The sequence below is a fragment of the Saimiri boliviensis genome, chromosome 9 (genome assembly GCF_048565385.1).
Source record: "Saimiri boliviensis isolate mSaiBol1 chromosome 9, mSaiBol1.pri, whole genome shotgun sequence".
NCBI lineage: Eukaryota > Metazoa > Chordata > Mammalia > Primates > Cebidae > Saimiri > Saimiri boliviensis.
Window position 1 is genome coordinate 53,610,119 of NC_133457.1, and position 24,694 is coordinate 53,634,812.

A 24,694-nucleotide genomic window follows, 5' to 3' on the forward strand; every position below is an offset into this window, starting at 1 on the left:
AACCATCAGATCTCATGAGACTTAATGCATTATCACGAGAACTGCATGGGAAAGACCACCCCTATGATTCAATTACCTGCCACTGGGTCCCTGCCACAACAGGTGGGGATTATGGGAGCTACAATTCAAGATGAGATATGGGTGGGAACATAGCCAAACCATATCTCTGTCTTTACAAAAAATATAACCACAAAAAAAAATTAGCCAGGTGTGGTGGCATGTGCCTGTAGTCCAAGCTACTTTGGGGCTGAGGTGGGAGGATGGCTTGAGCCCAGGAGGTTGAGGCTACAGTGAGCCGCGTTCATGCTACTGCATTCCAGCCTGGGTGACAAAGTGAGACTCTGTCTCAAAAAAATAAGAATGTTAAATCAGTAGCCAATAGGTTCTAGATTTCACACTGGCAAAATGAAGCAAAAAGGGTATTATCATGTGATATGTAATTGCTTTCTGACAAAAGAAAGCACACAAAATTCATCTGCAGAGACAATATGGAACTCAATTTCCAAAAGTAAGTTTTTGTGAATCCTTGAAAACAAAACTTGGCAAATTAGAAACATTATTTTCATCCTTGGGTTTTTACAGAAATATTGTTAAATGGAAAGGTTTATAAACATGCATACATAGTCTCTTTCAAACAGATTTACACAGGTGTGAATCTTACTCAACTCATCATCAGACAATACACACCAGCATAAAGACTCATCGCTTTATCAAAACTAAGACTGTGACTGCTTACTGACCTCCAAACTCCTTTCTCCTACATCTGGCCTTTTATTAATTTAACAAAAAATTATATTATCTTCACTCATCCCCTCTTAAAAATTCCTGGCTTGTAAAGAGAACTTAATTAGGTTTAGAATTGAGGAAATGGAAATTTCTCCTAATGAGTAGTGATGATTTACATAATTCTTCAAAATGGTTAAGTCTTAGCATCTACAGAATCACTTACCCTGGTCATTGTATCGAGACAGATCAGCCTGGCTGATGTAGAGGTCGTGATCAGTATCTAGTTCCCAGAATTTACAATAAATAACATAGAAATGTTCATAGGAGAAGTAATCTGTAATTTGGTTTATATCTTCCTCTTCTTCCAAAAGTGCTAGGGTCTGAAATGATATGAAAACAAGAATTTAAAAATTATGAAAAAGCAGCTTTGGCCACCGTACAGAGTCTAGTGAATTTGTTTTAAACTGAATTTAAAATTTTGTTTCTGGTACCAAATCAGAAACCTTTCAATAGGCAACCTCATCATATCTTTAAGCAACTGATCAATCTATAAGCATTTACTGAGCTCTGTAATATGCTCAGTGAAGGGCTGGATGCTGTGGAGGATATAAAAGCAGGGGAAGGAAAGTACCATTACCTTGGGGACTATGTTGGTCAGAGGTCAGATACTAGCATGCACAGAACAATTAGATCACAGTCTTAATTACTTGGCCAGAAACAAACAGTTTTTAACTTTCAAAGTTATGTGAGCAATATTAAGAGGAGTAAGCATCTACATAGAGGATTTGGTTTTGTAATAAAATCAAGTATATATCACAAAGGTTACTCATATATACAACAGATGATACACGGTGGCCTGGCATAGGCATGGCAGGTAGAGATGTGGGGCTCAGAGCTGGAAGTAAACCTGGGTCTTCCCTGACACACTGTATTCCCCTAGGGCAAACACCAGAATCAATGATATGGAACCCACAATTCTCTAGTCAGCCAAATTATTATATAAGTGTGCAGATAAAGACATTTTCAGAAGTGAAAGACTTAGAAGAACAAACCACAGAAAACAGAAGAAATATTAAAAAACCAAAATGAAATGGCAGAAATAAAATCAGATATATGAATAGTCACAATAAAGATAAGTGAATTACATCTCCCTATTAAAATGTTTTTTGATTGAGTATCAAAACCATGCCGCCAAAACAGACCTACCTATATGCATCTATAAGGGATACATCTAAAAAAGTATAATGAAGGTTAAAAAAAAAAAGATGGACAAATATACATGGTTAAATTTAACAAAAAAGAAACATGTATCAATAATAGTATAGGGCCGGGTGCGGTGGCTCAAGCCTGTAATCCCAACACGTTGGGAGGCAGAGGCGGGTGGATCATGAGGTCGAGAGATCGAGACCATCCTGGTCAACATGGTGAAACCCCATCTCTACTAAAAATACAAAAAATTAGCTGGGCATGGTGGCATGTGCCTGTAATCCCAGCTACTCAGGAGGCTGAGGCAGGAGAATTGCCTGAACCCGGGAGGTGGAGGCTGCGGTGAGCCGAGATCGCGCCGTTGCACTCCAGCCTGGGTAACAAGAGCGAAACTCCGTCTCAAAAAAAAAAAAAAAAAAAAAATAGCCGGGCGCAGTGGCTCAAGCCTGTAATCCCAGCACTTTGGGAGGCCGAGGCGGGCAGATCACGAGGTCAAGAGATCGAGACCATCCTGGTCAACATGGTGAAACCCCGTCTCTACTAAAAATACAAAAGTTAGCTGGGCATGGTGGCGCGTGCCTATAATCCCAGCTACTCAGGAGGCTGAGGCAGGAGAATTGCCTGAACCCAGGGGGCGGAGGTTGCGGTGAGCCGAGATCGCGCCATTGCACTCCAGCCTGGGTAACAAGAGCGAAACTCCGTCTCAGAAAAAAAAAAATAAAACAAAATAAAATAAAATAATAATAATATAGAGTGCAAGGTAAAAAACAGAAGGAACAAAGAGGATTATTTCATAATGCAAATGTTAGTATTCTGACAAAAAATTATTTTTTAAAATATAAACACTGGTAAACCAAAGTGCTCTGGCAAATTAACAACAACATAAATTATTATTATTAAGTTATGGTAAATCTGATCAATAGAAGATTATGCAGCCAGTAACAAAAAGTTTACACTGAAAATCATGACATGGTACGTACAAAATATAGAAGATTGTACCCACTAAGAACAATGTAAAGTCCTAAACATACGTACATTCATATGAATGAGACTAGATGAATCCAGACAAAAATGACACTAGTTGTATAAGGGTGATAAAATATAGTTTATCTTCTGTTTTCCAAACTTGCTTGTAATATTTTGTTTTATAAAATGCCCTTTGATATGTAAGAAGCAGAACACTTACAATAAAACACATAGTTAGAAGCAAAGAGCTATCATTTTTACCCAATGGACTGGCATCAAATGAAGACAGTAACTTTTGTTGCTGAGTAAGTGAAAGCTGTGCAGGCTTTCTGCAGGGTAACTTGGCAGAATCTATCAAATTAAAAATGCACATACTATTTGATTCAGGATTTTACCTCCAGGGGTCTATTTTATAGACATTCTTATTCATACACACACAAGAGGAGGGAACAAGGATGTTTACTGGATCATTGTAATAGAGGAACTCTGAAAATGATTTAAACACCAACAGAGGAATGTGTAATTAATTACATTTTAGCCATGCAATTGATTATGCAGTAGTTAAAAGAATGAGATAGATTTATATAAATGGAAATAAACCCAGAACCCTGAGACACTATTAAGTGAAAAAACAAAGTTAACAGAATAATATGAACCCATATATTTTTAAAAACTCTCAAAATAGCAGCCATACAAAACAAAACTATATACTACATGTATATATTTACAAGAGAATAAAACCACAGACGATAAGGGTCCCCCTCTGCGGAAAGGGATTAAAATAGTAGACTGAAGAATAAATAGCAACTTCTGTTTATTTATTACTCTAGATGTGTTCATATTATTTGAATGTTTTATGAGTATTGTTTATGTACCAAGAGGAAGACTAAGGCAAAGCGCAGGGAAGGAAAGGGAGGAGAAAATAATTCATGCTTTAGGAAGCAGAACACTTGAGTTCTTTTTCCAGTTCAGCAACTTACTTGGTGTGTAATCTTACACAAATCATTTATTTGGGCCTCAAATTTTATCAACTGGTTAAAAAAAAATGGACTAATTTTAAAAGCCAAAAAAGAAAAAATATGGATTAGGCTGGGTGCGGTGGCTCATACCTTAATCCCAGCACTTTGGGAGACTGAGGCGGGTGGATAATGAGGTTAGGAGTTTGAGACCAGCTTGGCCAACATAGTGAAACCTCGGCTCTACTAAAAATACAAAAATTAGCTGGGCATGGTGGCACACGCCTGTAGTCCTAGCTACTTGGGAGTTTGAGGTAGGAGAATCACTTGAACTCGGGAGGTGGAGGCTGTGGTAAGCCGAGATTGCACCACTGCACTCCAGCCTGAGCAACAGAGCAAGACTCTGTCTCAAAAAACAAACAAAAAAAGAGTATGAATTATAAAAATGATTCAGAAACTACAATCTATAATGTGCTTCAGGAAAGTGGAAGATTATTATTATTACTCTTGAGGTATTATGGAATTACTGCCATTTTAACCCATCCCATAATTACCTACTGAGAGCCCAGGCAGGCATCAGGGGTTCAATAAATATCAACACTGACTGTGATGATGATTGTTCATTTTAGAATAAAAAAAGTTTGTATATCCATCATAGACTGCTAATTTTGCCAAGTCTTCATTATTTTGTCTGTCTCAGATAAAGATAGGAAAAAATAAAGAGTAAATAAGGTTGTACTATTAGCCTAAATTTCATTTAGTATGATTCATAAAAATAAAACATTTCACTATCTCCCAAGTGTGAACAATTTCATTTTTTTTTTAATGTTTATAGAAGCTTAATCAGGCATGAAGATTACTTCGGTAAAAGGCTCCCACTAGTGGTCAATACTTTCTCTCTCGTTTGGTAAAATGAATAAAATAATTGAATAAAATGTATTCTTTCTTAAAAGGAATTTTTAGTACTATTCTCTAGCAGGTGCTGGATACAGAATCATTGCTGAAAAGATCAATTTCAAAATCTTCTAATGCCTTTCCAAGACCCTTCCCAACCTAGCCCCAGCCCACCCCTCCAGGCTCATCTATCGTGAAGCCTTCTCTATATGTTTTTATTCATGTCTATGGAATTTATCAAGTCAGATGTGGTGTCTCTATATTTTTCTCTTTTGCTCCAGAGTACATGCCTGCAGGCAGAGATCCCTTATTATTCTCTTCGTTTTTACCCCTTCACCCAAAACATTCCAGTGTCCCAGGAGAAGTATTGGACAACTGTTTAATGACTAAATACTGACAGTGCTTTTTTTTTTTTTTTTTTTTTGAGACAGAGTTTCGCTCTTGTTTACCCAGGCTGGAGTGCAATGGCGCGATCTCGGCTCACCGCAACCTCCGCCTCCTGGGTTCAGGCAATTCTCCTGCCTCAGCCTCCTGAGTAGCTGGGATTACAGGCACGCGCCACCGTGCCCAGCTAATTTTTTGTATTTTTAGTAGAGACGGGGTTTCACCATGTTGACAAGGATGGTCTCGATCTCTTGACCTCGTGATCCACCCGCCTCAGCCTCCCAAAGTGCTGGGATTACAGGCTTGAGCCACCGCGCCCGGCTGACAGTGCTTTGAATAGAGTAAGCACTCAAATATTTGTTAAATAAAGAAAATTACTTCAATTGCTCATTACATATGAATTCTAATGAAAGGCATACTTGCAAAAAGTTGCTTTTTCTTATCTCCATCGAAGTAATTTTTCCACTCCAAGATCTGTTGACTGTGTAGAATATTCTCTGAATAACCTGGTTCCAAAAGGAAAATAAAACCAAATAAAAACATTAAAGATCACTACTTTCTCAAAGGCCATCTTATGAACATACTTGGGACCAATTTAACTTTTAGCTTTTTGATTATGTTAAGTGTAATTCCTAGTAAAAATCAACACTGTATTTTTAAATCTACATCTATATTTTCTAAATCTGCCTCTATACTTCTGAGAATAAAAAAGATCTTCTGTTCACAAGTCTTCACTTCCCAGCTGCCTTCACATCACTTCTTTTGTTTACCTCTAATTTATACAGTAATGCCTGATTTAAGTAATGCTTACTGGGCTCAATGTTTTGGGAAGGTATATGAGGTGGGAAATATCTGCTGGGTTGGCTTAATGATTAACTGGTCAGAAGGATGGCTGTCAAGGTGGTATGATTCAAGAGGGCCTTATTCTGGTTATTATCATCTTATTCACTTGAGACCAAGAGTCTTCAAGACTCTCTATGGAAATTCAAATACATCTGGGATAAGTTATATCCTAACTTTTATTTGGGCATGAACATATTTTTTATTACCTGGTGGTTTTTTTTTTTTTTTTTTTTTTGAGATGGAGTTTCGCTCTTGTTACCCAGGCTGGAGTGCAATGGCGCGATCTCAGCTCACCGCAACCTCCGCCTCCTGGGTTCAGCCAATTCTCCTGACTCAGCCTCCTGAGTAGCTGGGATTACAGGCACGCACCACCATGCCCAGCTAATTTTTTGTATTTTTAGTAGAGACGGGGTTTCACCATGTTGACCAGGATGGTCTCGATCTCTCGACCTTGTGATCCACTCGCTTTGGCCTCCCAAAGTGCTGGGATTACAGGCTTGAGCCACTGCGCCCGGCCAATATAAATATATACTTTTTATTTATTTTTTTAGAGATGGGGTTTCACTACGTTGGCCTGGCTGGTTTTGAACTTCTGGCCTCAGGTGATTCACTTGCCTTGGTCTCCTAAAGTGCTGGGATTACAGACATGAGCCACCGTGCCTGGCCTTATTACCTGGTGTTTTAATGAGTTCAGCAGAATTGCAACTCTGGAGAAAACCATGGATAGAATGGGAGAAGAGACAAGCAGCAAATGTGTCTAGGTTGAGGATGTGTGTGCTGTGCTGTAGGAGAGGATCAGAGAAGGAAGATGGAAGCTGCAGTCCTGGAGGTAGGAGGTCACAGTGTATTATTAACAATTTTACCTGCAGTCATTCCTACCTACTTCATTTCCCTTTCACAGATTACTTTTCTTCTCCTAAAGGAAGCAGTGGTAAGAAGAGTAATTTAAGCAGCTTTATTTTTTTGGGGGTGGGGGGTGGGGCTGCATTTTGCTTTTATTTTGGTAGTGTAATAATACAGAAATCCTTTATCTTTAGTGGTTTTATCATGGAAGAGATTAGATCTCTTTTTCAAGCTATTTTGAAAAAGAACAACAAAAGAGGCAAGATATTTGGACATCTTTCCCAAGAATTGGCCTAATGTGGGACTAAACCACCTTTCTTTTTTGGATTCTTCAGCAGAAAGAGTGATTCTTCAACTGAACAAGGAAAAACTAATACCAGGATGAAGGTCTAGATTTCAGCTGTCCAGCGTTCACCACCCCACCCCTGCTATCAGGGCTAACCTCTCTGACCCTCCAGAATTGGAGGGTGCCACACTCCATGGGAGGCCCCAGAACAGGGACTGACTAGAGTTCTGCCTGCTTTCCTCCCACTACCACCTGAGCTTCCTTTAGCTGTCCCTGTGGTTACATTCTAAACACTGGTGCATCTGACCATCATCACCTCCAAACACTAAGAGACCAGGTCTTTCTTGACTTGTATTCCAGTATCTTATATGGTGCTTTCTGTTTATCAGGTTGGCCATAACTACTTGATAAAATAATGAGGTTTGAAAGTTGTGGAACAAAGATTTTTGTATTATCTTTGTGTTAAGAGAATACAGTTGGCTTCATAACTATTTGAACAACTCTACTCAGAATTTTGCATAGCAGATGGATGCCAACCCAAGAAAGGTCTCTAATTAGTATTTCATATATATCAGTATTTGTTCTCTATTATTTATAGACAGAATCATATAAAATGTGCAAAAAACACAAAACAGGGAAGTGTAACTATATTCAAAATGATTGTGAAAGATGCTACTAATATAGTAATGTTTAATCTTGAGAAAAAAATAAGACTACAGTTTAGAGGTGATCAAGATCTGAGTGGCTATTGGGTGCAAGAAGAAGCTGACTTGTTCTGTGTTGCACCAAAGGGAAGAATTAGAACTGCTAGACAGAAATGTGTTTATACTGAAATGCTTCAATATAAGGAAGACTTTCCTAAAATTAGCCCTATAAAGCAATGAGTTTGTATGAAGTTTCTTTTCACAGCAAGTACTGACGAAGAAGCTGACAGGATTCCTGACTTAGGCGGGAGCTGGGACTAGCCAGTGTCGAATTTCTCTACTGGCCCCAACCACTCAGACTCTGAGGACACTGAGGACAGAGAACATGTCTTACTCAATATTGCATTCTTAGCACTAGCTTGGCAGAAGTTTATATAAAAATGATAAGAGGATTTTTAGCACAAAAATTTTATGTATGAAAATAAACATTAAGAATTTCACATCATAATTCCATGTCCCCTCTCTCTCAAGTTAAAGTCAATTTGAATACATATTATTAATTACTCCACGTTTTTCTGTTGAAGATTTTTTTTTTTTTTTTGAGATGGAGTCTTGCTCTGTCATCCGGGCTAGAGTGCGGTGGTGGTGATCTTGGCTCACTGCCACCTCCACCTCCCAGGTTCAAGCAATTCTATGCCTCAGCCTCCTGAGTAGCTCGGACTATAGGTGTGTGCCATCATGTCCAGCTAATTTTTGTATTTTTAATAGAAACAGGGTTTTACCATATTGGCCAGGCTGGTTTCAAACTTCTGATCTCGTGATCCACAGCCTCAGCCTCCCAAAGTGCTGGGATTACAAGTGTGAGCCACGATGCCTGGGCGATTTTTGTCTTATTTCTTTACTTTGAATGTAAATTTATCTCACAGTATGAGTTTTCTATCTAAAATTTATATTTATATACTCAAAAGCTTTATGTAACTTATGTAATTACTGTGTTAAAAATTATAAAACTTTGTAATTTGTCTTCATTCTTGCTTATTTTATCTCCTCTTCTTTTTAACAGAATTTTAAAAACCTGCAGTTTGACTGTTAGGCATTTCCTATTTTTAGCCTGTGCTAACCTACTTTTCTAATACTATAAAACAATGTATTTGTATCCCATTTTTTCACAGCCTAAATTTCCTTATTCTGTGTAGAATATTCTCCGAATAATCTGGTTCCAAAAGGAAAACCATACTTCATCAGCACATTTGTTGGTTTCCACATCACTGATTCAGCACTTTAGATGGTTGAGGTAGGAGCACCATCTAGTGGTAAAGCATGTAGCTGCTGACTCTACATTAATTACTATTGTTTTTCCAACCGCTCACTTTTAGGTAAATAAAATTCATCACTATTTAAAATATCAAATAAAATTTAAAAAAATCATAATTAGAACAACTATTTACTACTAGTGAAAGAAATGAAATTTGGCCATCTTTCACCAAGGGGTCTTTAGTCAATTTGATACACAAGTTGAATCATAAGTCAGTTTCCTTTCTTCTTGGTATCTATTGAATTGGAAACCTCGAATTCACAAATACAGGTCACCAGGGATGGAAATGTTTGATGGCTCTGTCATATAGTTTTTTGACAAATGAATTAAATACAGACCTAGAAGTTACAAATAATTTTACTATGTATGTGTACAGAGGAACAAACTCCAATGCTAGAAGCCTGGCTCTCACTTGGCAGGAGCGGTGAACAGATTTCGAATTCACTCTTTGGTTAACGCAGCTCAGAGAAGTATTTCTTCATGGTCTTCTGTAGAGTTAGGACTTTAAAAAATATATCTAATAAAAATATTTTTTTTCTCTGTTAAGAGGAAAAGTCTTCACGGGGGAAGAGTTAGTAAGCTCTTAGTGTGAGTCATCTCCGCCATAGCTTAGTCATCTAGGAAAATCAGTACCTTGTCCTCCACGAGGAAAATCCTGGCATTTCAGCCTACAGTGGTGGATTCAGGCCAATGAAGATACTGAATATATCCCTAAGACACACAGTGGAGCAAGCCACAGAAATATCTTTACTGCCAGCACCAGTGACATAAAGATGTATTTTAAATCTCATTGCTTATTTTAAAAACTCAAGTGAGCACTTCTTTCCTCAGAAGTTGGCATATGTCGGTTTGGATAAGCAAAACCTTTTATTCAATGGCAATTTTTGCACAGCATGTAAAACTGCACTCAAGGGCGACGATTTGCTGGTATTTGTAATTTTCATTTTCATTCAATATCAAAGACTTATTTCTCAACTGCAAACTCTTTTTGGAAATAAGAATACAGACTGACTTTAGGTTCAATCCCTTTTTTGGGTACTGATGTCCTTTTTTGCTGTACACATAGTTGGTGGTCTATTTTTCCAGTCTAAAAACACTGACAAATTAACTAAACAAAGTCTTTTCCTGTAACACAGATTTTCAATGATACATAGAAAACAAAAGTTTTCTAACTTTCCTTCATCATATATGTACACATAAGCTAATATTTGAATCACAGTCTGTGTCAGTGGTTTCTTCCAAATGCAAACTGAAAAACTAAGGAACACTAGCATGCAAACATAATAATTGTTCTTCTATACTGTATGCCATGACGGTTATGTTACCATTCAATAGGGTCACATGATAAAATAATTTTGCTTTTTCTGAGACAGTTGTAATTAATTCTGAGGCTGGGCTTTATATGTGTCTTAGAAATAGTGTGATCTTATCTGTTTTTGCCATGAGCAGGGTAGAGAATGATGGCCTTTTTAGTTTCGTCACTTTTATGTCTAAAAATAAAATTAATTTCATACAAAAAGGCCTTATTTTATATTTGTTCTAGAAAAACTCACTGTACTCTGAAATAATGCAATGGTTTCAATGACTTCATGCCATTATTTGACCAAGTTTCATAACAGAAAACGCACTGAGGAGAACAGATAACCAGTCTAATAAAATTCTATTTCCAGATATTATTTTTATACTTTTTATTTGCCCTTTTCGTGAGTTTATCACAATGGCAGTTATTCACTTATCTTAGTACATATTCACATGAAACGTTCTCGATTAGGTCTTGTTTACTATTTATGTTATGGTGCTGTTTTGAGTTGCCATATTATCATTTTATCACAAGTATTTTACACTTAAGTGACTATTTCTGAGTAATAGATTCACTTTTGTGCATTGGAGATAAAGCAGCATAATACTATTAACAAAGTGTAAATGTAACAAATGTTAAGTTATGCAATGTCATGAAAATATTACAGCAGAGATAATTAATTGTACCCTATTGACCACTATAGTTCATTTTGTTCAACTATTATTAACATGACACTATTTATTAGAAAATGTGAATTATATGTGAACAAAATGGTTTCATGGCTTTTCAGTCTAAAATATAAAACTTCCTGGGGACCACTTGCTGGATGACCAAATACCACTGAATGTCCAAGTACTTCAAAAAATATTAAAGTACGTGTTCATTAAGATCACAAAAGGGAAAAAAGGAAATAGCAAACTAGAAAGCATAGAGAAAAAATTTATTTCCATTTTGCTTTTTTGTTCTTTAACATCTCTAAGAATACATGCCAATAGTTTGGACTAGTTTAATTCCAACTTGGTTGGACTAGTTTATTTCTAACATCTTTTCCAACTCTTAAGAGTGTAAATTATGGTGTTAATATGTCCTGTGTTTCCTCAACAGTCAATATTCAGAACCCAATAATTCCCTTTGGGATTGCAGCCAGAGCTAGTGTAGAATTTTTTTTTTTTTTTTTTTTTTTTTTTTTTTTTTTTTTTGAGACAGATTCTTGCTTTGCCTCCCAGGCTGGAGTGCAGTGGTGAGAATCTCGGCTCACGGTAACCTCTGCCTCCTGGGTTCAAGTGATTCCCATGCCTCAGTGTCCCAAGTAGCTGGGACTACAGATGCGCACCATCACGCCTGGCTAATTTTTATATTTTTAAGAGAGATGGGGTTTTTACCACGTTGGCCAAGCTGGTCTTGAATGTCTGGCCTCAGATAATCTGCCTGCCTCAGGCTCCCAAAGTGCTGGGATTACAGGCATGGGCCACTGCGCCTGGCCTAGAATTCTTAAACATGGATAATTTCATGTATTCACTCAGTACATATTGACTGTGTGTATTATTCCAGGGTACTATTCTATGTACTATTCCAGGTACTGAGGATATAGACAAAGTTCCTGCTCACATGGAGCTGATATTACAGAGATGGAGACGGACAATAAACAAACAAAAAATTAAATATCAGATGATTAGAGCTAAGAGGAAAAAGCAGGAAAAGGAACAGAGTGAAGGGGGAGGGGGTAGAGAAAGAAAGGTTACAAAAACAGAGAGTGATCAAGGAAGGCCTCCCTAAATAAGGGAACTGAGCAGATATCTGGATGAAGTTGGGGAGTGACAATGTGGAAATGTGTAGGAAGAGCATTCCAAGCAAAGGGAAGAGGAAACAAAGCATCTGAGGCAGAAGTGGGTTTGGTTTGCTCATAGTGGCTGAAGCAGAGTAAGCAAAGGAGTGGGAGTAGGAGATAAGATCAGAAAGCAGGGGTTGCCAGGGTGTGGGAGGATAATGGAGAGTCTTGGCAAGGACTTTGGGTTTTATTCTATATGAGCTGGGAAACTACTGGCGGGTTTGAGCAGAAGAGTGACATGATCTGGGTGATTTTTTAAAAGGATAATTGTTTGCTTTGTGGAGGCTAGACTACAGGGCAATCAGGGTGGTAACAGGGAGACCAATTAGAAATAAACAAAGTTTGAAATGAGGGCGACAGGCCAGGTTGATTGTGGTAGAGGTAATTTAGCAGAGAGTCACAGTTAACAGGAAAAAATAACTTCTGAGATTGTCTTAAATAACAGTGACACCTTCTGGTTCAAATAAAATCTTACAAAATTTTTTCTTTTTCCAACCCAACTCTTGGAGAACAAAAAAGCCAATGCAAAAGCACTGAATGAAAAATAAAGTTCTACAGCGGGAGAAGAAAACAGTAGTATTTTGTAACTCGGCAGAACCTCACATATCCTTGGCCAACAAACTGTACCCTAAGTATAGGAGGGTGGTCCTCAGAGGAGATTGCCCCGTTTAGCTGAGGAATCTGAGCCACAGGCAAGGGCCATCTCACTTAAGAATGTGTCTGTGAATGGCCCTGGGGCTGGTCTGTGGAATGTCCCCAAAGATAATGTGGGAGTTAGGGCAGGGTGCATGAAATGGCTACTCCATGCCCTGTGGGCCTGCGTGCACTCACTCATCGTTCCTGCACTATCTGGGACAGACCCAATGACGCTGTGCCTGAGAAACAGGGAGTGTGAGCTCCTCACAAAATGGGAATGTGATCACTGTTATTTTAAATTTTTTTTTTTTTTTTTCTAATCGGGCTGACTATATATGGCTTGTATATTTTAAATTCTTACATTGTTCACACAAATTATTTCTCATTATCATTTCCAGGTCTAACTTTGAGGTACTAGAGACACCAATCTTTTTCTGGGACAGGGACAGGCTGTTGAAAATTCTTTTCAGTCTTATTTGGAAATGTTAAAGATCAACTGGATATCAATATTCATAACACAGCAAAAGGTATGCCTCATAAAACCAGACAAAAGGAATATATTACTTTAATATTGTATTAGGCACAAACGAAGGAAAATAGGTAAAAATGAAGAAATTATGAATTCAATTTCATTTTTACCTTCTTTCTACTGAAAAGAATCATTACAGTCCATGTTACCTTTTGCACAGATATTTGAAATTCTGGATAGTAGACAGTGATAAAAAGGTGACTTATGGAGTTATATTAAGAAAAAAGATGACTCAGCCTACCGTGGTGATATAGCGAGAGTGGAATTCTGGAGCATCTTTCAGGAACGTGAGACCAGGGTGTGTATCCACCACATCCTGAAAAAGATCAAAACCAAAACTAAACTAACAAGCATACAAAAATTATGCCTATAGAAGCTTTTCCTTTCTGTATATGTTGCCAGTTGAGCAAACCTGCTATTTTAGAATGAATAATGCACTTAAAATTTCTTTCTTTTTTTTTTTTTTTTTAAGACGGAGTTTCGCTCTTGTTACACAGGCTGGAGTGCAATGGCGCGATCTCGGCTCACCGCAACCTCCGCTTCCTGGGTTCAGGCAATTCTCCTGCCTCAGCCTCCTGAGTAGCTGGGACTACAGGCACGCGCCACCATGCCGAGCTAATTTTTTGTATTTTTAGTAGAGACGGGGTTTCACCATGTTGACCAGGATGGTCTCGATCTCTCGACCTCGTGATCCACCCGCCTCGGCCTCCCAAAGTGCTGGGATTACAGGCTTGAGCCACCGTGCCCAGCTAATTCTTTATTAAATTCAAATTTCATTATAGGCATACTTATGTGTGCTTTTCTGTATATGTAGTATACTTCAAAAAAAGTTAGTTTGATTTTAGCTATGTTTGGTTATTTGTGAATCAAATGTCTCTGAGGTATGTACTATAACTCTAACACATCAACAGCACATCAGAAAAGTTCATCCCACAGATTATTGTCACCCAGACTGGAGTATAGTGGCTCCATCTTGGCTCAGTACCTTCCAAGCTCAAGTGATCCTCCTCCCTCAGCGCCCTAAGTAGTTGGAACTATAGGCATGTGCCACCATGCCTAATTTTTGTATTTTTAGTAGACTTTACTGCCATGTCATTTGTAAAAAGATACTTTTACTTCTTTAACCAATCTTATGCTTCTACTTGTTTTGTCTTAGACAGTTACTACAGTACAATGCTGAATGGTAGTGGAGATAGTGGGCATCCTTGCCTTGTTCCTGATCTTTGTTGAAATGCCTGTAGTGTTTTCCCATTAAATAAGAGAGATACTGGCTTTAACATTAAGGTATATGTATTTCATCATGTTAAGAAAGTATCTCAAATGTGGAGAAATTTTTTCCCTTGGATATGACATATGACATTAACAAATGATATGGTTTGGATCTATTTCCTGCCAAATCTCATGTTGAATTGTAAGCCCCCGTGTTGCAAATGGGGGCCTGGTGGGAGGTGACTGGATCATAGGGTGGATTTCTCTTGAATGATCTAGCACCATCCTCTGGGTGTGGTCCTCGAGATACTGAGTTCTCATGAGATATGGTTGTTTAAAATTGTGCGGCAACTCCCCAACACCTTGCTCCTGCTCTCACCAAGTGAGATGCTGGCTTTCCCCTTGTCCTGCCATGATTGAAAACTCCCTCAGGCTTCACTGTAGGCTGAACAGATGCTAGCACCATACTTCCTGTAATATCTGCAGAACTGTGAGCCAATTAAACCTCTTTTCTTTATAAATTACCTAGTCTCCGTTATTTCTTTACAGCAATGCAGGAAGAGCTTAACATAATAAATATCTTAATATTGAACCAATCTTGCCTTCCTGGAATAAATCCCACTCAGTCACAGTATATTGTTTGGTAATATTTTATTTATTATCTTTTATCATTAATCTTGAAGCTATATTTGTTGGCAGTTTTATTCTCTGGATTGTCTTTTCCTGATTTAGGTATCAGTGTTACACTTGCTTCATACAGGGAGTTTGAAATTCTTCTTCCTTTTCTTTGAGACATAGTCTCACTCTGTCACCCAGGCTGGAGTGCAGTGGCATAATCTCAGCTCACTGCAACATCCACCTCCCAGGTTCAAGGAATTCCCTGCCTCAGCCTCCCCAGTAGCTGGGATTATAGGGACCCACCACCATGACCCACTAATTTTTGTATTTTTAGTAGAGATGGGGTTTCACCATGTTGGCCAGGCTAGTCTTGAACTCCTGACCTCATGATCCACCTGCCTTGGCCTCCCAAAGTGCTGAGATTACAGGTGTGTCACTGCACTCGGCCCTTCCTTTTCAATACTCTGAAATATTTTATGGAGGATTTGAACTATCTGGTTGTTGAAGGTTTGATAGAATTCCACTGTAAAACTACCTGGGCCTGGTGCTTTTTTGTGTAGTAGTTTTGTAATAATATCTGTATTTATTCTATAAATGCTAGTCTGTTTACCTTTCTAAATAAAATAGAGTCAATTTGGGTCATACGTATTTTCCTAGGAAACTGTAATCATCTAGGGTTTCAAATTTATTTTCCTAGATGTCTGCAAAGTAGCCTTTTATGATTTTTAAAAAGTTTCTTCTGGCTGTGTGAGGTGATTCATGTGTAATTCCAGCACTTCGTGAGGCCAAGGTGGGAGGGTCACTTGAGCCCAGGAGTTCAAGACCAGCCTGGGCAACATGGCAAGACCTTGTCTCTATAAATAATTAAAAAATTAGCTGGGGGTGGTGGTGCACATCTGTTGTCCCAGCTACTTGGGAGGCTAAGGTGGGAGAATTGCTTGAGCCCACATAGTTGAGGCTGCACTGAGCTGTAACTGCCACTGCACTCCAGCCTGGAAAACGGAGTGAGATCCTCCTGTTATTTCTTGTTTTGTATATTAGTGTATTCTCCCTTTTTTTCTTAATCAGTTAGTTGTTTGTTCATTTTGTTAATAACTTCCCATAACCAAAATTTCAATTTATTAAAAGTGCTATTGGTTTTCTATTCTCTGCCTTCTTAGTTTCTGATCATTACTGGGACTAGGAGAGGGGTACATGAGGCTTTGCTATACCAGTATGTATGCATTTCAAAATTCTCCATAATAAAAACTTAAAAAATTTATATATACACACATAGTATAAAATCAAGGCATAATACAAGCATTTATATAAATAAGCATTCTACCAACCTACCCCACCCTTTCATCTTTAGCCTCATTTCTTTCTAATCACACCTTTAGGTCTTTTGCTGGTTACCTCTATAATTGAACATGTATTTAACTATAATTACTTTATTACTTTATCAACTTTAGAAAATGCTGATTCTTTGTTAGGAAATATGTGGATTTAGCTCATTTATACTGCCCTACTTTACTCCCCTATTCCAATATTTGAGGTTATGATGTTCAGTTCTTCTGTTGATTATTTTTGTAAGCTGTAAAACATTTATCCATGTAATTATCTTTCATTTCTCTCCTTCCTTCCCTCCCTTCTTCCTTCCTTCCTTCTTCTTCCTTCTCTTACTTTCTTTCATTCACTCCATCCCCAGGCTGGAGTGCAGTGGCACGATCTCAGCTCACAAGTAATTCTCCTGCCTCAGCCTCCTGAGTAGCTGGGATTACAGGCACGCATGACCATGCCTAGCTAATTTTCATATTTTCAGTAGAGACAAGGTTTCACCATGTTGGCCAGGATGCTCTCGATCTCCTGACCTTGTGATTCACCTGCCTTGGCCTCCTAAAGTGCTGGCATTACAGGTGTGGGCCACTGTGCCCAGCTGTCTATCTACATTGCATTCATCTTAGTTCCTTACTTTCCTTTTACATAGGATAATAGCACCCCATCCCTATTTTCTCTTCTCCCTCTTTTCCCTTCATGTTTTATTGGCAATATTTTGACTTTTATGTTGTTCAAGTTTTTTTCATACTGTTCTACAACCACAATAAAATTTCCTATAGATTATCCATACAAGTGATTTTAGGTACTATAAACCCTTTTTATGATATTTTGACTATACAAATATGGTTGAACATTAGGCCAGGCAATCTATGAGGAAGGTATTTCATTGTGTACAGGTCCAGCATCAGGCTCTTGGAATGTTCAAAAATTGTTTCTGGCATTAAACTGTCTTTTCTAACTGCATCAGCTGTTCATAATCATGCTACATTTTAGTTTGCTTCTTGTTTAGATCGTGGCTGTCTTACACAGGTTTTTCATTTTTCCTAGAGTTTCTGTTTTTCTTTAACTTACAGATACAGAATGCTGTGCCTTCATCATAGCTCTGAGTAGCTTGTTTCCTTATTCTCAAATATAACCGTATTGCACAGAGTTGCTCCTTGCCTCCCTCCTCCTCCATCATGGAGAAGACCTGCTTGGAGAAATCTTACCACCTTCTCTTCTGAACTGGCAGCTCTTCAGTTACCATCCTGACACTGCCCTTGATTGCTTCTCTGGATTGAATCCACTGTGTCCTAAATCTTACACATTTCTCTTTCTTGGTTTACTTACTCTGCTGCAGTATATATGCAAGTAACTGTCTAAGAAATAAAGAGGTAACTGATAAAGGAGATAAATTTTCTGAGTCCATGAATGTCCAGGAATCAGGTTTATGTGAACCTCATTCCTAATTAGTAGGTTGGCAAGATACAGCAATCTAAGATCAAATCCATTTCCTGAAGGTTGCCAGTGAGTCTCTAATACCATCCTAGTCTCTTCATCTACATTTTTCTAAAACTTCAAGGACATGTTTATGCATGTGTCTTAAAAAATTCATAATTGTCAGCACTCAGTGGCTTTTTGTTTTTTGGGACAGAGTTTCACTCTGTCACCCGGTGTGTGTGGGGGTGGGGTGCAGTGGCACGATCTCAGCTCACTGCAACCTCTGCCTCCCAGGTTCAAGCAATTCTTCTGCCTCAGCCTCCCAAGTAGCTGGGATTATAGGTGCATACCACCATACTTGGCTAATTTTTGTACTTTTAGTAGATATGGGGTTTCACCACGTTGGCCAGGCTGGTCTCAAACTCCTGACCTCAAGTGATTCACTCGCCTTGGCCTCCCAAAGTGCTGGGATTACAGGCATGAGCCATGGTGCCTGGCCTCAGTGGTTCTTTTTAACCAAAGACTTATACCTTTTAGCTCTGGAAAATGATCCGTATTATTTTATCCTATGATTTTTTTCTGTCCACTTTTCCCCTTTTTTCTTCCCCAGACTCCAGTTAGTTAGATGCTAAACTTTCTGAAGTGGTCCTCTATGTCCCTTTTCTTTTTCTCTTTCTTTCTCTCTGGGAGATATCCTCAACTTTAGTTTCCAGGTTTTATGCTGAACTTTTGGTACTTACATTTTAAAATTTTAACAGCTTTTTCTTGTGTCAGCATTCTGTTTTCATAGAGTTTATTTATTTATTTTTTTAATTTTTTTTAATTTTTAACACAGCATTCTGTTTTCATAGAGTTTTTGGGTTTTTTTTTTTTACATTTAAATTGACAAATAAAATTGTACATATATATCATATACAATGCATTGTTTCAAAATATGTATTTATTGTGGAATGGCTAAATTGAGTTACTAACATGTATTATCTCAATTTTTTTTGTAGTGAAAAAGCAAAATATACTGTCTTAGCAATTTTTAAGAATAGGACACATTATTATTATTTTTTCCATTAGGACTTTTTTTTAATTGCATTTTAGGTTTTGGGGTACATGTGAAGAACATGCAAGATGGTTGCATAGGCCGGGCGCGGTGGCTCAAGCCTGTAATCCCAGCACTTTGGGAGGCCGAGGCGGGTGGATCACGAGGTCGAGAGATCGAGACCATCCTGGTCAACATGGTGAAACCTCGTCTCTACTAAAAATACAAAAAACTAGCTGGGCGTGGTGGCACGTGCCTGTAATCCCAGCTACTCAGGAAGCTGAGGCAGGAGAATTGCCTGAACCCAGGAGGCGGAGGTTGCGGTGAGCCGAGATCGCGCCATTGCACTCCAGCCTGGGTAACAAGAGCGAAACTCCGTCTCAAAAAAAAAAAAAAAAAAAAAAAAAAAAAAAAAAAAAGATGGTTGCATAGGTACACACGTGGCAGTGTGATTTGCTGCCTTCTCCCCATCACCTATATCTGGCATTTCTCCCCATGTATCTCTCCCCAACTCCCCACCCCCCACTGTCCTTCCTTTATTTCCCCCCAACAGATCCCAGTGTGTAGTGCTCCCCTCCCTGTGTCCATGTGTTCTCATTGTTCAACACCCGCCTATGAGTGAGAACATGCGGTGTTTGATTTTCTGCTCTTGAGGTCACATTATTATTAATAATAGTAACCATGTTGTGAAATAGATCTCTTGAAATTATTCCTATTTAGCTGACATTTTGTATTTTGATCAACATCCTCCCAACCTTGGTTATTAGTCTGTTCTCACACTGCTATAAAGAACTACCTGAGACTGGGTAATTTATGAAGAAAACAGGTTTAACTGACTCACAGTTCTGCAGACTGTACAAGAGGCATGCCTGGGAAGGCCTCAGGAAACTTACAATCATGGCAAAAGGTGAAGGGGAAGTAAGTGCATCTTCATATGGTGAGCAGGAGAGAGTCAGAGAGCAAGGGGGAGGTGCTACACACTTTCAAACAACTAGATCTCCTGAGAGCTGTATCATGAGACAGCACTAGGGGGATGGTGCTAAGCCATCAGATACAACCCCTGTAATTCAATCACTTCCCACCAGGCCCACCTCCAACATTGGGAATTACAATTCAACATAAGATTTGGGTGATAACCCAGAGCTAAACCGTATCACTTGGTAATTACCATTCTATCCTTTACTTCTATGAGTTTACCATTTTTAGATTAACATATAATTGAGATCACGTAGTATTTGTCTTTCTGTGCCTGGCTTACTTCACTCAACATAATGCCCTCCAAATTAATCCATGTTGTTGCAAATAATAGAATTTCCTTGTTTAAAGCTGAATAGTATTTCATTGTGTGTGTGTGTGTGTGTGTGTATATATATATATAAAATATTTTCTTTTTTTTTTAAGTTTTAAGTTCTGGGGCTCATGTGCTGATTTGTTACATAGGTAAACTTGCGTCATGAAGGTTTGGTTGTACAGATTATTTTATCACCCAGGTATTAAATCCATTACCCATTAGTTATTTTTCCTGACCCTCTCCCTCCTCCGACCCCCACGACCTTGAATAGGTCCCAGTGTCTGTTTGCTTCCCTCTATGTGTTCTCATCATGTAGCTCCCACTTATAAGTGATAACATGTGGTATTTGGTTTTCTGTTAGGTTTGCTAAAGGTAACGGCCTCCACGTCCATCCATGTACCTGCAAAGGGCATGATCTCATTCTTTTTTATGGCTGCATAGTATTCCATGGCGGGTATTTGTATCACATTTTCTTTTTTTTTTGAGACGGAGTTTTGCTCTTCTTACCCAGGCTGGAATGCAATGGTGCGATCTCAGCTCACCGCAACCTCCGCCTCCTAGGTTCAGGCAATTCTCCTGCCTCAGCCTACTGAGTAGCTGGGATTACAGGCACGTGCCACCATGCCCAGCTAATTTTTTGTATTTTTAGTAGAGACGGGGTTTCACCATGTTGACCAGGATGGTCTTGATCTCTTGACCTCGTGATCCACCCGCCTTGGCCTCCCAAAGTGCTGGGATTACAAGCTTGAGCCACTGCGCCCGGCCCACATTTTCTTTATCCAGTCTGTCATTGATAGGCATTTAGGTTGATTCCATGTCTTTGCTATTGTGAACAGTGATGCAATGAATATACATGGTATGTTTCTTTATAAGAGAATGATGTATATTCCTTTATATACATACCCAGTAATAAGACTGCTGGGTCAAATGGTACTTCTATCTTTAGGTCTTTGAGGAATTGCCACACTGTCTTCCATAATGGTTGAATAATTTATACCCCCACCAACAATGTATAAGCATTCTTTTTTGTTCACAACCTTGCCATTATATTTTTTGACTTTTTACTAATAGACATTCTGACTGGTATGAGATGGTATCTCATTGTGATTTTGACTTGAATTTCTCTAATAATCAGTGATGTTGAGTTTTTTTTTTCATATGATTGTTGGCCACATATATGCCTTTTGCTGACTTTTTTATGAGTTTTTTTTTTTCTTGTAAATATATTTACGTTCTTTTGGATGCTGGATATTAGACCTTTGTCAGATGCATAGTTTATAAAATTTTTCTCCCATTCTGTAGGTTGTCTGTTTACTCTGTTGATAGTTTCTTTTGCTGTACAGAAGTTCCTTAGTTTAATTGGCTCCTATTTTTCAAGTTTTGCTCTTGTTGCAATTGCTCTTGGCATCTTCGTCATGAAAGCTTTGTCTGTGCCTTTATCCTGAATGATATTGCCTAGGTTGTCTTCCAGGGTTTTTATAGTTTTGGGTTTTTTTTTTTTTTTGAGACAGAGTTTCGCTCTTGTTACCCAGGCTGGAGTGCAATGGCGCGATCTCGGCTCACCGCAACCTCCGCCTCCTGGGTTCAGGCAATTCTCCTGTCTCAGCCTCCTGAGTAGCTGGGATTACAGGCACGTGCCACCATGCCCAGCTAATTTTTTGTATTTTTAGTAGAGAAGGGGTTTCACTATGTTGACGGGGATGGTCTCGATCTCTTGACCTCGTGATCCACCCGCCTCGGCCTCCCAAAGTGCTGGGATTACAGGCTTGAGCCACCGCGCCCGGCCAGTTTTGGGTTTTACATTTAAGTTTTAATCCATCTTGAGTTAAATTTTGTATATAGTATAAGCAAGGCATCCAGTTTCTGCATGTGGCTAGCCAGTTATCCCAGCACCATTTATTGAATAGGAAATCCTTTTCCAATTGCTTTTGTCAGGTTTGTCAAAGATCAGACAGTTACAGGCATGCAGTCTTATTTGTGGGTTCTCTATTCTGTTCCATTTGTCTATGTATCTGTTTTGTACCAGTACAATCCTGTGTAGCCTTGTAGTATAGTTTGAAGTTGGGTAGTATGATACCTCCAGCTTTGTTCTTTTTGCTTAGGATTGCCTTAGCTATTCGTGCTCTTTTTGGTTCCATACGAATTTTAAAGCAGTTTCTTTCCTATTTCTGTAAAGCATGTCATGGTAGTTTAATAGGCACAGCATTAAATCTATAAATTGCTTTGGACAATATGGCCATTTTAACAATATTAATTCTTGCTATCCATGAGCATGGAATGTTTTTCCATTTGTTTGTGTCATCTCTGATTTCTCTGAGCAGTGGTTGGTAGTTCTCCTTGTAGAGATCTTTCACCTCCCTAGTTATCTGTATGCCTACGTATTTTATTCTTTTTGTGGCAATTGTGAATGGGAGTTTGTTCCTGATTTGGCTCTTGGCTTGTTTTTGGTGTATAGGGATGCTAGTGATTTCTGCACACTCATTAGGTATCCTGAGACTTTGCTAAAGTTGTTTATCAGCTTCAGAAGCTTTTGGGCTGAGACTATGGGGTTTTCTAGATATAGGTTCATGTTGTCTCCAAACAGAGAGTTTGACTTCCTCTCTTCCTATATGGCTGCCCTTTATTTCTTTCTCTTGGCTGACTGCCTGGTCGGAACTTGCAACACCATTGTAATTGCTCATTCCGTATGATGTTTGTCATACATGGCTCTTATTATTTTGAGCTTTGTTCCTTCAACACCTAGTTCACATTTTTGTTATGCCTCCATTCACTGATACTTAGGTAGACTCTGTATCTTTGCTATTGTGAATAATGTTGCAATGAACCTGCGAGTGTAGCTATCTCTTTGACATACTGATTTCATTTGCTTTGGATATATACCCAGTAGTAGGATTGTAGGATCATATGGTAGTTCTATTTTTAATTTTTTGAGGAACCTCCAAACTGTTTTCCTTAGCAGCTGTATTAATTTACATTCTCACCATCAGTGTGCAAGGATTCCCTTTTCTTTACATCCTCTCCAACACTTGTTATCTTTCATCTTTTTGATAACAACCATTCTAACAGGTGTGACATGATATTTCACTGGGGTTTTAATTTATTTTTCTCTGATTATCAGTGATTTTAAGCATTTTTTCTCATACCTGTTGGCCATCACTTGGCTCTTTTTATGCAATGTTTATTTAGATTCTTTGCCATTTAAAAAAATGTATTGAGGTAAAATATAAATATAAAATTTACTATATTCACCATTTTAAGTGTATAGTTTAGTGGCAAAAAATACATTATATTCCCTTTTACCCTTCATCTTCTCCCTCCTCTTTCCCTTCCTGATCTCTGGCAATCACCAATCTACTCTCTATCTTCACAAGATCCACCTTTTAAGCTTCTACACATGAATGAGAACATGTGATATTTGTCTTTCTGTGTTTGGCTTATTCCATTTAACATAATGGCCTCCAGTTCCATCCATATTGCTGCAAATGACAGGATTTCATTCTTTATGACTGAATAATATTCCATTGTGTATATATACAATATTTTCTTCATACATTGATTGGCACTTAGGGTGATTCCATATTTGGGATATTGTGAATAGTGCTGTGATAAACACAGAGTGCAGATATACTAATTTCCTTTCTTTTGGATATTTCTGGATCATATGGAAATTCTATTTTTAGTTTTTTGAAGAACATTCCTATTGTTCTCCATAGGTATTAATTTACATTCCCATCAATGATGTATGGGGTGGGGGGAGTCCCCTTTCTCTGCATCCTCACCAGCATGTTATTGCCTCTTTTTGATACAAGCCATTTTAACTGGGGAAGGGGTGAGATGGTATCACTTTGTGGCTTTAATTTGCATTTCTCTGATGATTAGTGATGCTGAACATTTTTTCACATACTTGTTGCCTTTGCCCATTTTAAAATAAGGTTATTTTCTTGCTATTGAGTTGTTCTGAGTTCCTTACACATTTTGGATATTAACATCTTACCAGATATATGGTTTGCCAATATTTTCAACCATTCTGTAGGTTTTCTTTTTACTCTGTTATTTCCTTGATTGTGCAGAAGCTTTTTACTTTGATGTAATTCCATTTGTCTTTTTTTCCTTTTATTACCTGTGCTTTTGGGTTCATATCCAAAAAAATCAATGCCAAGACTGGTGTCATTCAGCATTACCCCTATGTTTTCTTTACAGTTTCATTTAAATCTTTAATCCATTTTCAGTTGATTTTTATATATGGTATAAGATAAAGGTTTTTTTTTTAATGTTTTATTTTATTTTTTTTTGAGACAGAGTCTCACTCTGTTGGCCAGTCAGGAGTGCAGTGGTGTGATCTCAGCTTACTACAACCTCCACCTCCCAGGTTCAAGCGATTCTCATAACTCAGCCAGGATTATAGGAGCCTGCTACCATGCCTGGCTAATTTTTGCATTTTTAGTACTCAC

At 38.3% G+C, this 24,694-nt stretch overlaps 1 protein-coding gene across 3 annotated transcripts in view; it reads right to left on the bottom strand.

Annotated features, from left to right (window-relative positions):
- Positions 1-24,694, bottom strand: part of PPP2R3A (protein phosphatase 2 regulatory subunit B''alpha) — a 161,382-nt gene that overhangs the window by 41,340 nt on the left and 95,348 nt on the right. For all 3 annotated transcript variants that reach the window (XM_039461890.2, XM_039461891.2, XM_039461893.2), the window contains 3 exons: positions 13,598-13,672; positions 5,552-5,638; positions 950-1,106 (listed from right to left, as the gene is read on the bottom strand). In XM_039461890.2, the coding sequence (XP_039317824.1) occupies positions 950-1,106; positions 5,552-5,638; positions 13,598-13,672 (319 nt within the window). The remainder of the gene's footprint in view (positions 1-949; positions 1,107-5,551; positions 5,639-13,597; positions 13,673-24,694) is intronic.